The following is a 12839-nucleotide window of genomic DNA, read 5'->3' as shown; positions in this document are numbered from 1 at the left end:
CAGTGAAGTAAAACAAAACCTGATATTTTTGAAACTCATTTTCTGTTTTCGAGAGCATCTAGAATGGCACTTACTTGTCCCCAGACCAGCTCTCCCATTCCCACAAACAGGCACCAAAGCCACTGCTCCACATTTAAGGGGGAACAGCTAAAGGGTTTCCCACCAAACTGCACAATCACAACCTACAAATCACCAACAGAGATATAGGAGTGGAGTTTACTTTCATCTGTGTGTAAATGCATATATCTATATATCTATATATATATATATATATAGGGTGTTAGGGACACTTTTTCCAATTCATCTCAATGGCAAAAAGTGTCCCAATCACCCTGAATTCACTCTATATATACATACATACACTCACACACACATTTTTAGTCATATTATAGCTTGTTAAAATGTCCTTGCAGTGTAACAAATGATTTTTTTTTTTAAATATGTAAATTTTAATAGTTTATTTCTTAATTCATGTGAGGTCATAAAAATGGCATTACAATGTATGATTCTTAATAATACAATATAATAATACATTCATAATAATAACAAAAACAATGTTTTATATATATATATATATATATATATACACACACACATACATACATACAAACATATATATATATATATATATATATACACACACTTACACACACATATATACATATATATATATATATATATATATATATTTTTTTTTTTTTTTTTTTTTTTTTTTTTTGAACTTTCTAATCATCAAAGAATTCTGGAAAAAAATGTATCAAGCACAACTAGAAATGTTTCTTCAGCGTCAAATCCACACATTAGAATGATTTCTGAAGGATCATGTGACACTGAAGATTGGAGTGATGCTGCTGAAAATTCAACTGTTTTTTTAATTGTAATACTATTTCACAATATTACTATTTTTACTATATTTTTGATCAAATAATTGTTTCAAAAACATTTTAAAGATCTTTTAAAGATTCCAAACTTTTGAAATATAGTGTGTATATATGGCATTTAATTTAGATCAATAAACAAGCAGAAATGGAAATAAAAGAATTGAGAGATAAATATCCATTTGTATGCCTTCACCTGTATTGCAAAGGTCCCCAGCACGATTGAACAGAAGATGGGGTTTGAGAAGATTCCATCAAACACGTTCCTCTCTCCATGGATCTTACGGGCATTGATCTCATTGAAGAGTTGCATGAGGACAAATGTGTTGAAGATGATGGTGTAATGTTCGGAGGGAGGAGAGTGAAGCGGAGCATTACGGCCGCTGTCTATATCAAAGATCCTCTCACCTGCACAAAAGGTCAGGGAAAGATGAAATGAATATCCAAAGACAATATCCAATATCAACCAATACTGATAAATTATAAAAAACGGCAGATAACAGAGTATGATCCTTGTAGACGTGAGAAGAGAACTTATGTATCCAACAAATAATGGTTCTCTGCCAGAACCAGTGTGCAAAGGAACGTACCTACGAACAGCAGAGTGAATATGATGATGAGCTGGTAGACTGCATGTCCGAGTATGTTTTTCATCATGGTTCTAGATATGAGGGGGTTGTTTCGGCCATAAGGCTTTCTCAGGAGCAGCGATTCGGTGGGCGGCTCCGTGGCAAGAGCCAGAGAAGCAAACGTGTCCATGATCAGATTGACCCACAGCATCTGCACGGCCTTAAGGGGTGAATCCTACAAACACACAAACCAAAAATAAATAAAATCACAGATTAAATGTCAGGTTTTATATACTCTTTTTTTATATTCTACCATTCAATTGTTTGGGTTCAGTAAGATTTTTTTAAAGTTTTTAAAAGAAGTCTTCTATTTTAATATATTTTAAGATGTCATTTATTCCTGTGATGGCAAAGCTAAATTTTCAGCATCATTACTCCAGTCTTCAGTGTCACATGATCCTTCAGAAATCATTCTGATATGATGATTTTGTGCACAAGAAAGATTCCTTAATATATCAATGTTGACAACAGTTGTGTAAATTATGATTTTTTCCCCCAAGATTCTTTGATGAATAGAAAGTTCAAAAGAATAGTATTTATTTGAAATAGAAATCTTTTGTAATATTATAAATGTCTTCACAAATGTCTTGATCCATTTAATGCAACCTTTCTGAATTAAAGAATATAATTATTACTGACCCCAAACTTTTGAATGGAAGTGTGCACTCATATAAGTGTATGCATGTACCTGCGTGATGCAGGCACCAGTGAAGGCTACTATGACAGCCACCACATTCACTGTGAGCTGAAACTGCAAGAACTTGGAGATGCTGTCATACACATTCCGTCCCCACATCACGGCCTTCACTATGCTGGAAAAGTTATCGTCCGTCAGGATGATGTCAGAGGCCTCCTTGGCCACATCTGTACCAGCAATGCCCTATGCAAACAGAGAAATCAATTACTATTTTTCAGCATTCACACATCTATAAATCTGTTATGTCTCATTTTAAAAATAAAAATCACACCTTTGTTTTCACACTTGGCATATTTCCATTCTGAATTTTTCCAGATGAAATGCCTTTATGAAATGCACTGCAGTTCATATGAAATTTTCAAATGAATTTGAAGTGTTTTGGAAGATGGCTTTTAAACTATTTAAAGAAACAAACCTTTCCTTCAATCAAACCTGAGTCCCACCAAAACCTTAAGTGTTAAAGCAACAATCATGTTCACTGAATGTCTCACATTTGGCTTCATTTGGGTTTATCATTACACTTTGTGTAACAGAACCTCAAAAAATATATGGCTCTCTCACAATTTTCATATATTTAATGGATGGGTCTTCTCACCATTGCAAACCCCACATCAGCTTTCTTCAGAGCAGGTCCGTCGTTTGTGCCGTCACCAGTGACTGCAACTACCTGCCTTTGTTCCAAAACGGTGCTGTCTATGATACCTGAACAGAAGGCACACACAAAATAAACAGAAAATCTTAATAATCGAGATCAAAACATTTGTTCATCATTATCAACATCAGGAAAAGCTCGGTATCTCTGCTTAAATCAGCATAAATGTCATCATTTCACTTTTGAATTGTACTGCATATAATTTGAGAGAGTTCCATAAAGGACATAATGGAGAGGTAATCATCTCCATAGGAACAAGGGATGAACAGAACTGAGGGAGAGACTCACCTTTGACAAGTGTGTGTTTGTCTGTGGGGGAAGAACGAGCAAGAACTCTGAGCTTGGGCCAAATTTTGTCAATGCGCTCTTGTTCAATCTGCAAAAAAGTTGAAAAGAAAATTTGATATATCTACACTACTATTCTAAAGTTTGGGGATGTTAAAAAAGACTCTTATGCTCATACAGTAAAACAATAATATTGTAAACTATTATTATAATTTCTATTAATATTTTCAATAAATATGCAATTCATTCCTATGATAGCAAAGCTACATTTTCAGCAGCATTACTTCAGTCTTCAGTGTTTCTAATATGCTGATTTGGTGCTCAAGTGCTTATTATCAATGTTGAAAACAGTTGTGCTGCTTAATATTTTTGTGTAAACCATGATACAGGATTTTTTGATAAATAGAAAGTTTAAAAGAACAGCATATATAATCTTTTGTAGCATTATAAATCTCTTTATTGTCACTTTTGATCAATTTAATGCATCCTTGCTGAATTAAAGTATTAATTACCTTCCCAAAAAAATAAAAAAATAAATAATAATCTTATTGACCACAAACATTTGGACAGTAACTACATATATCATCATCTAGATATTTTTCACTGGCGGTTGTGTATTCCATTGTACATTTTGTGCATGTTGTGTCTTTAGAATGAATCTCGGCAAAAAGGTAAAGATTTATAGAAATAATTCCTGTATAAGCTTCGTACATAACTATAAAACCTGGAAGTATGGTATACCTCTCCTTTCTCGTTCCTGATTCGCCTATTGAAGTCCTTCCCTTCCATACACAGGAAGTCGTCGCCAGGACTGATGATGCCACACTTGGCAGCAATGGCACGCGCAGTGTTTATGTTGTCACCCGTCACCATACGCACAGTGATGCCTGCTCGTTGGCACTTTTTGATAGCATCTGGGACCTAATTGGAAAAACAATTAGCAAACCAGAATAGATATCGGTGTCATAAATATCCCTCACATACAGCATCTTTAGACTTATTATGATTAGACTGCAAACAGAGAAAACACAGACATCTAAGACAGTAAATTGGTCTGCATACCTCCGGTCGAACAGGGTCTTCAATGCCTACCACGGTGATGCAGGTAAGGTTGGAGACAATGTCTGTCTCGTTTTCCCAGTCTGGCATTGGGTCAGCTGGAAACTCCCGGTAAGCGATGCAAATTGTACGAAGGCCTTCGCATGCCATCGGTTCAATCACTTTCTTCACCATATCATCTTTGTCCCGGGGCTTAAAAGCACGAACCTCACTGTCACGGCCTAAGATGAACGAGCACCTGGGATGAAGGCAGAATTGCTTAATTTCTAAAGACTACACTGTTCAAATGTACCCAAAAGCCAGTTAGAAGGAGGTGAGGTGTAATTGTTACTTCCTTTTAACACTTATTTTAAGCACTCTTTTTAGACAAATTACAGTCTGTACATGCTGCTAATTTAAAAAAGAAAAAGAAAAAGAAAAAGAAAGAAAACTTTGTTCAAAAGGGATTAATATAAAAATTAGTGGCAACCTCAATGCCACATGCAGAACACAAAATTTAAACCTCAGAACGCTCATACTTTCCATTCTGTGTTCCAGCAGCAGGGTTAAAATAGTCTCTGAATTAAATATTTATTTATCAAGGCTGATTTTTTCTTTTCTATTTGGCACTTTCCACAAATTAGGTACAAATTAGGCCTTAAAGAAACAGTCCTTGGTTTTTAAACAAATGGCTAGTGAAATAAGCTGAACCTTCACAAAATGTTGATTATCAATATCAGAACTAAATAATACAATATAATATATACTATACCTAATATGCCTTTCAAAGTAATATGCCACTACTTTTCAAAAGTTTGTGATCAGTAATATTTTCATGGTTTTAAAAGAAGATTCTTGTGTTCACCAAGGCTGCATTATTTGATCAAAAATAAAGTAAAAACTGTAATATTGTGTAATATTATTACAAATTAAATAACTTTTTTAAATCTATTTTAAAATGTAATTTATTCCTGTGATGGCAAAGCTGAATTTTCAGCATCATTACTCCAGTCTTCAGTGTCACATGATCCTTCAGAAATCATTTTAAAACGCTGATTTGGTGCTCAAGAAACATTTCTTATTATTATCACATTTGAAAATAGCTGGGCTGTTTATTTAAGTGGGGAAATAGTGATACACTGTTTTCTTAGTGATCTTAAACAAAACTTTTAAATGATAGTATATATAGCATAGATAAGTTTTAATAGTTGAATTTCATATCATTCCAACAGATTACATGTCATTTTAACATTACAACATAATTATTATGATTTTAAAAAACACAAATGGGCCAAAATCACCACGTACACAAAGACAACAGAACTTACTTTTTGAGCAGGATCTCAGAGGCTCCTTTGCTGTATAAGCGGAAGCTTCCATCAGGCATCTGAATGACGGTGCTCATGGATTTTCTAACAGAATTAAAGGTGTACACTTTATAGAGCTTCTCTTCGGGGATCTGCTCCCTCACGGCTTGGTAGTCCTGTTTCAGGTCCTGCACAAGTGCCAGCAGAGCACACTCGGTCTTATTGCCCACCTGTTTGGGCAGCCCACCTTCCTTATCTGCAGCCTAGGGGAAGAGGTGAAGAGAGAGGAAGGAATGGTGAATGTGATGAGATGAAATGAGGGTTGTAAAACTGGTTTACTGCTTTAGTAAAAGCATCTCACTATTATTTTGGAGGTGTAGGCGCAGTTCACGGCAATAGCAGTGGTCATGAGCTCCAGTGTCCTGGGGTTAATCTGATCTGGTGTTGGGATGTCACGGAAGTGTTGGTCTAGTATATAAATCTGCACAACTGTCATCCGGTTTGTGGTGAGGGTCCCTGTTTTATCCGAGCAAATAGCCGTGGCATTGCCCATAGTCTCGCAGGCATCCAAATGACGCACCAGGTTATTGTCCTTCATCATTTTCTGTGAAAAGACATTGATAGGAACTGTTAAAATGTTAAGAGTACTAGCCAATGTGGGTGTGTGTGTAAATGACACTTCCATGAACTTGACTTTAGAAAAACAGATGCATTCTTCGACATAACGCTACAGAAAAGGCCAATTCTTAATTAATTTCTGACTAACCTTTACGGAATAGGCCAGTGATATGGTGACAGCCAGTGGCAAACCCTCTGGCACAGCCACCACCAGAACTGTAACTCCGATGATGAAGAATTTGACAAAGTACTGCACATAAATAGGCGTGCACTCCGTCAGCCACACCCGTCCCTGAATGACGAATGTTTCGATCACGAAGTACAGCATCAGTATAATCACAGTGATGGCGGACATCACCAGACCTGAAATAAATCATACATCTGATTGCTTAGAAAGTAATAGCACACCTCTCTTCAAAAAGCTGAAAATGTAAGGAATCATATACAGTGCACAGCAAAAATGAGTACACCCCCTCTGAACAAATACAAAAGACGTATTTTCTTTATGATCAATAATACAATTCATGGAAAGATGGCAAAACTAAAATGTATTAAACATATACATAATAAAAACTGAGAAATATATGTCATTAATAGCCATAAAATAAGTAAATTAGCCAGTTTTGTTTAAATTAAGGATTGCAGAAATGAGTACACCCTTGATTTAATTCAACAAATGTATAATATTCTAGTACTTAGTATGCCCTCCATAAATTTGAATATACTGCTCTGACCCTTCTTGGCACGGAGTGTACAAGTTCATGACAAAATGTCACATCTGTCCTGTTTAACTCCTGGATGATGAGCTCCTTATATGCCCTGATCTTTAATGGGGCGTGTTGCTCAACTCGTCTCTACAGAATCCCCCACAGGTGCTCAAGAGTGTTAAGATTGAGTGCAATACATGTCCGCAGAAGGTTTTTCACCTTGGGAGAATGCATATCCTCATTGTCATGTTGAAAAAATGCAGGAAATGAGGAAAGGGTAACATGTTCTGTTTCAAGTTTGTGTATTAAATCACACAGTGGTGTGGGAATTCATGACAGCATTGATAAAGGACAACTCCCTCACACCTTCAGCACTCATACATCCCTATATAAAAGCTTTACCACCACTGAACTTTACTGTGGGAACCAGGCACTTCTCACTGTACTCCTCCTCTAGCAACACCGTAACATTTTGGATGCTGTTAGATCCAAAATGATTGATTTGGTCTCATGAGACCAGAGTATTGATTCCCAGAATCTATATTTTGTAAATATAGGCTTTAGAAATGGCTAACTGACTTTATTGTGCTTTGGCTACAGTAGGTAGTTCCAGTGAGAACAACAGCCATGCATGTCATTTCTGCAGGCTGCATCTTACTCTGTGAGATAAACAGTCACTCTTTTCATAGCTTTTGCTGGATCTGAGACACTGTATTATTTAGAGGTTCAGTGAAACTTTTAACTTTAAGTATGAGCAAAAGTCATAGTGATCAGAAGAACTTGACCTAAAAGACCTTAACAGTAGACCTCCCCACCTGCTTTCCCGATTTGCACTGCCAGCTTGGTGAGTTTGCCCTGAAGAACTGATTTCTCCTTCTTGGGCACACTGGCTTTTTTCTTCTCTTTCTCCTCCACTTCCCCACCTTCTGCACTCTTCAGAGGCTGCATCTCCATGGCAACAGCCTCATCCTGTTTCTTAGCTATAGTGGGTGGAGACGAAGCAATCAGGCAGGCAGAATTACAGGTAACTGTTGGAAATGTTTAGAATAGCGCTTACAATACTACGCACTATTTTGTGGTTTGCATATATACTGTATCCTGCTCACGATTTCATCATTTGATCTGACCGACAAGACATGAGACATTTTATAATGCAAAATAAATTGATTTACATACCATGACAGCAAGTGATGAGCTCATTGTGACAATAATGTACAGTGGCATGCTACGATTTGAAATGCTTATTGTTACACTATTTCACATAAAACTTTGGGGGGAAAAACAGTAGGCAGTATACAGTATATACTGTGCAGTATGCAGTATTTCATTCTGAAAATAGCCTGTATAATGACTTCATCTCGTCATAAATCTATCTGAACTCAGTCTTGAAAGTCACCTTTATTTTGATTGTTCTCCAGGGTCCCATCTTGTTTCCCTGTGAAAGTTAATGCACAGTTAAACAAAACAAATATGGTTTCCGCCGTTTGAGGTCAGTGTAGCTGACATGAGAGAACAATAAAGTGCATGAGAAAGAAAACATAAAACATGGAGGGATAATATTTGACAGATATGGAAAAACCAGGATGTCTGTTTATGAGTCATCTCTCTATTGTGAATATCACCTACCATTTATGATGTTGTGTTCTTTGGCTTCAACACTGGGGAACTGCGTGGATGAATTACTATTGACCTCTGATAGAATTGTTGGATAGGACAAAAACGAAGGTGGTATGTAAAGACATAAAATAAAAACCTAAATGCTGAACAAAAACAATGAAAAATCAACTCAAATGAGTGAGCAACATTTCTGAGCATTTCAGTGCATCGAAGTAGAACTGACCCAGAACATTAGACATTTTGTATCTGGATCATTCTAAGTGGGTATTCAAGCAAATGGATTTTTCTTTTATAATGTTCATGTTTATTCATGCTCAATTTTTAATCATATAATAAAGAACTGTCAGACGCCAACCTTTCTTGCAGTCTTTCTTCTCTTCCTCCATCTCTCCGGCCCCCAGGAGGGTGAAGATGATTCCCGTTTGAGAGTTGACACCAACAGCGGTCACCACCATTTTCCCTGACCCCTCCATTACATGAGTGCCTGAAAATTGAGGGACACAGAGAAGACTTTATACAGTAAATATTTTCATAGCTCTTCCCTTAAAAAAGCTCATCAAACACCAGTTACTACACACTTTTATTATGTCTCTAGTATCACTCTGCAGTATCTCACTTTTCAAATAAAATAGCTTATTGGCGCCATCTTGTGGCTCAGCTAGTAACTAAAAGACTTCAATTTTAATTTTAATACAAATATTTTGTGCATAGAAGCTCAGGTGTCTCTAGTTAGAGCATGTTTAATTTAAAACAATCAATTACATGTCACCGTTTATTCAAGGATTCCAGGGATTTATAAGTGTAATAAAAACCTATAAATTCATATTCAACTTAAAAAATAATACTGTTGTAGAACAGCTACTTCATCTATAGGTATGGAAGCTTGTTTCCACCACTAAATAAAAAATAAAAAAGGTAACTGCGACTTTTTATCTCACAATTCTGACTTTTTTCTCGCAATTGCGAGTTATAATGTCAGAACTTGCGAGATATAAACTCACAATTGTGAGAAATAAAGTCAGAATTGAGTTATAATGTCAGAATTTGCGAGATATAAACTCACAATTATGAGAAATAAAGTCAGAATTGCAAGTTATAAACTCACAATTGCATGTTATAAACTCACAATTGCAAGAAATAAAGTCAGAATTGCAAGTTTATGACTCGTTTGTAAGTTTGTAACTTGCAATTATGAGTTTATAACATGCAATTCTGACTTTGTAACTCGCAATTGCGTGTTTATATCTCGCAATTCTGAGAAAAAAGTCAGAATTGCAAGTTTATATCTTGTAATTCTGACATTATAACACGCAATTGCGACTTTATATCACTCAATCCTGACTTCATTTCTCGCAATTGCGAGTTTAAATCACGCAATTCTGAGAAAAAAGTCAGAATTGTGAGACAAAAAGTCGCAATTACCTTTTTTATACCTATTTTATTCAGTGATTATATAGGACTTAAATTGATATTGTAATCTTAAGGTGAGGGTTAGGGGAAATGCAAGCATATAGTGTTTATTTATTGTATGAGTCACGGATAAGCTCATGTAATGTATTGTTGTTGCTTGTTGTGCTGCACTTGTCTAAACCAAGGATCAAAATTAAGGCTGAAGTCTCTCTTCCATGGCCTTTCCCCTTAGTGTGTAATACAATTAAACTGAGCCAGATTGCTTCTTTGTTCCCTGGTTCACTGCACATTAATTCTTTCTTTCTTTACCGGTATTTTTGTCTTGTTTTCCAGTAAAAATATTGAAACTCCGTTAACAATATTTGTTAAAAAAAAAAAAAAATCTAAGCAAATAACTACTTGAGAAGCATGTATCCCACACCATTGTTTTTTGTTTTAATAATTACATCGAACACACTTTAGTGATGTTTATGACTATTGCCAATAAGAGAAGATATGTTTTACAAGGATAAACAAGACAAAATTACTGATTAAGACAATTATTTTTTGCAGCGTGCATTTCCTTCTTCACAACAGAAGTCTTCAAACATACATGTTGAGAAGAGATGCATCTCTCATAATGACTGAGAAAATAATATGCACCCCTTGATGATTAATTGCACAAGCTGATGAATGACAGAAAATGCTTGTCAATAAAACAAGAAACAAGACAGTTCCACAAAAACTAGTCATTTTAAAGTTCAGAAATGTGCAGCAAGAGATCTTTACTGGGGTAACATGGAAATCTTATGCAAACATCTTAGTTTGCATGAGTGATTCAATTTATTATCCAAAATGTCTCCTGATAAATCAAAGCAGTTTTAGATTAAGAACTGCCAAAACACCTCCTCAATGACCTCAAGAACTGACTGCACAGTCTGAAACCAATATACTGCATACCACTATACTTCAATCTATCATAATATATCATATCTCATATACTGTACAGTGGGGTACAAAAGTATATGCATCTCATTTGGGGTATGAGATCACTTTAAATATACACATTAAATAATAATCTATTTTTTTTATTATTTAAACCTCGAAATAAACCGAACGTTTTAGGATTTTAAAACAAGGAACAGTTATGATTTAAAATACATATGCACTATTTCTAAGTCACTAATCAAATAAAATTTGTGACATTGATCATATGACACCTTTGTACAAAAGGTCAGAAGATCTTGTTTCCTATTTTAAAAAAAACAATGTATTCCTGTGATAGCAAATCTGAATTTTCATTACTCCAGTCTTCAGTGTTACATGATCATTCAGAAATTATTCAAATATGCTGATTTGCTGCTCAAGAAACATTTATTATTGCTAATGTTGAAAACTGTTGTGCTGCTTAATATTTTTGTGGAAACCGTGATGCATAATTTAGTAGTAGGAAATTACTAGTCATCCAATTTTTTATATCAGCTATGCATTCTGTTAATTTTGTGAATTGGTAAGTTTCGTCAGGGCACAAAGAAATATAGGGCTAAGTATCATCAACGTAACAGTGGAAACTAACTCCATGTCTCCTAATGATATCTCCCAAGGGTAGCTTGTACCGAGTGAAAAGCAACGGTCCTAGTACTGAGCCTTGCGGTACTCCATACTGAACTTGTGATCAGTATGACATCTCTTCGTTTACTGCTACAAATTGATAAAGGTCAGATAAGATAACGGTCTATTCAAAAGAATGAACAGCAAGTTCAAAACAACAGCATTTATTTGAAATAGAAATCTTTTGCAACATTATTAATGTCACTTTTGCCACTTTCCTTGCTGAATAAAAGTATTAATTTCTTAAAAAAAAAAAAAGTTTACTGACTCCAAATTTTTAAACGGCAAAGTGTACATTCTTCAATTCACCGTTTCAAATATTTACTGAAATATAGGTAAACCAAGTGATTCTCAATCTGAATTGGACAGTCAAGGGAGGTAATGATATTCTAACTAGTTATATTAACAAATTAGTATTCATTATTCTCCATTAATGTCAATTTAGTTATGCAGGTCCATTCTAATCATGTTACACATGCATTTTTTACATGTCTAAAAACATGTTATGTTTCCATAGATTCCATTTCCCATTTTTCTTTCACACTTGATTATGTTGAGGTCGAGGTCGTGGGGTAGCGCTGTGTGTGTGGCCAAGCGGAGAAACAGATGCTTCTCTGGTGAGCTGTGATCATTAGAAAGAAGTGGCAGAGCAGGTCTCTGGAGGGCCAAACACAAATCTGAGCCCTTCTCCAGGAAGCAGAGATGAGGGAAGAAGCTGATTAACCTGTTTATCAGACCTCAGGGACATTATCTCATTAAACCAGTCAATGAGATTTAACCCAAGCGCTGTACAACCTGAGTGTTAAAGTATTGACAAAATACTTTGCAAAGTCCCCATCCCCCTTAAACAGCAAACTGGTTCAATTCAGATGGATTGCAACAGTGTCACACTAAATTAACTGATATTGGTGATTTTGTGAACACAATGCAGACTTACAATATACTATACACACATGATGTCACCATGTAAGTAAAGGGAATAGTGCCTGTGGGATTAAGGGTCCTGCTCAAACAAACAAAACACCCTTTGCATGTTCAAACCTGCCACCTTTTGGATTTTTAACCACTAGTCAGTCAGTCCCAATGATCTGTCTGAATCCTAAATCATCAGAATTTTTTAACAGATGGTGAATATCTTTCAGTATTTGGATAACCAGAACTATTTCTGTAAAAACACACGAACATTCATCACAACTTAAGGCCATATGGCCGACCCAGTCCACACAACCCCACGCAAACATATGTTCACTTATATAACCTTTACTCCCTACCTGACAGCAGCATGGGATCCTTGTCGATGGATTTGCGTACGTGATCAGACTCTCCGGTGAGGGAGCTCTCATCGATCTTGAGGTCGTTCCCTTGGATGAGAACACCATCCGCAGGCAGGAGGTCGCCTAGGAGACCCCAG

The 12839-nt window shown here is 35.9% G+C and overlaps 1 protein-coding gene across 11 annotated transcripts in view; it reads right to left on the bottom strand.

Moving 5' to 3' along the window:
• The window catches only part of atp2b3a (ATPase plasma membrane Ca2+ transporting 3a), a 30352-nt gene that overhangs the window by 7791 nt on the left and 9722 nt on the right, over nucleotides 1-12839 (bottom strand). For 5 of the 11 annotated variants that reach the window (XM_051902226.1, XM_051902227.1, XM_051902235.1 and 2 more), the window contains 16 exons: nucleotides 12700-12825; nucleotides 8784-8912; nucleotides 8438-8503; nucleotides 8208-8246; nucleotides 7627-7791; nucleotides 6253-6467; nucleotides 5848-6090; nucleotides 5508-5749; nucleotides 4204-4438; nucleotides 3883-4062; nucleotides 3145-3232; nucleotides 2800-2906; nucleotides 2196-2387; nucleotides 1469-1682; nucleotides 1075-1286; nucleotides 75-182 (listed from right to left, as the gene is read on the bottom strand). In XM_051902226.1, coding sequence (XP_051758186.1) covers nucleotides 75-182; nucleotides 1075-1286; nucleotides 1469-1682; nucleotides 2196-2387; nucleotides 2800-2906; nucleotides 3145-3232; nucleotides 3883-4062; nucleotides 4204-4438; nucleotides 5508-5749; nucleotides 5848-6090; nucleotides 6253-6467; nucleotides 7627-7791; nucleotides 8208-8246; nucleotides 8438-8503; nucleotides 8784-8912; nucleotides 12700-12825 — 2561 coding nt within the window. The remainder of the gene's footprint in view (nucleotides 1-74; nucleotides 183-1074; nucleotides 1287-1468; nucleotides 1683-2195; nucleotides 2388-2799; nucleotides 2907-3144; nucleotides 3233-3882; nucleotides 4063-4203; nucleotides 4439-5507; nucleotides 5750-5847; nucleotides 6091-6252; nucleotides 6468-7626; nucleotides 7792-8207; nucleotides 8247-8437; nucleotides 8504-8783; nucleotides 8913-12699; nucleotides 12826-12839) is intronic. The other 6 variants (XM_051902228.1, XM_051902232.1, XM_051902236.1 and 3 more) reach the window with 2 other exon arrangements.

Source organism: Ctenopharyngodon idella, chromosome 8, assembly GCF_019924925.1.
Source record: "Ctenopharyngodon idella isolate HZGC_01 chromosome 8, HZGC01, whole genome shotgun sequence".
Lineage (NCBI taxonomy): Eukaryota > Metazoa > Chordata > Actinopteri > Cypriniformes > Xenocyprididae > Ctenopharyngodon > Ctenopharyngodon idella.
Note: the sequence above shows the minus strand (reverse complement) of the source record. Positions and strands in the feature narration are given on the sequence as shown.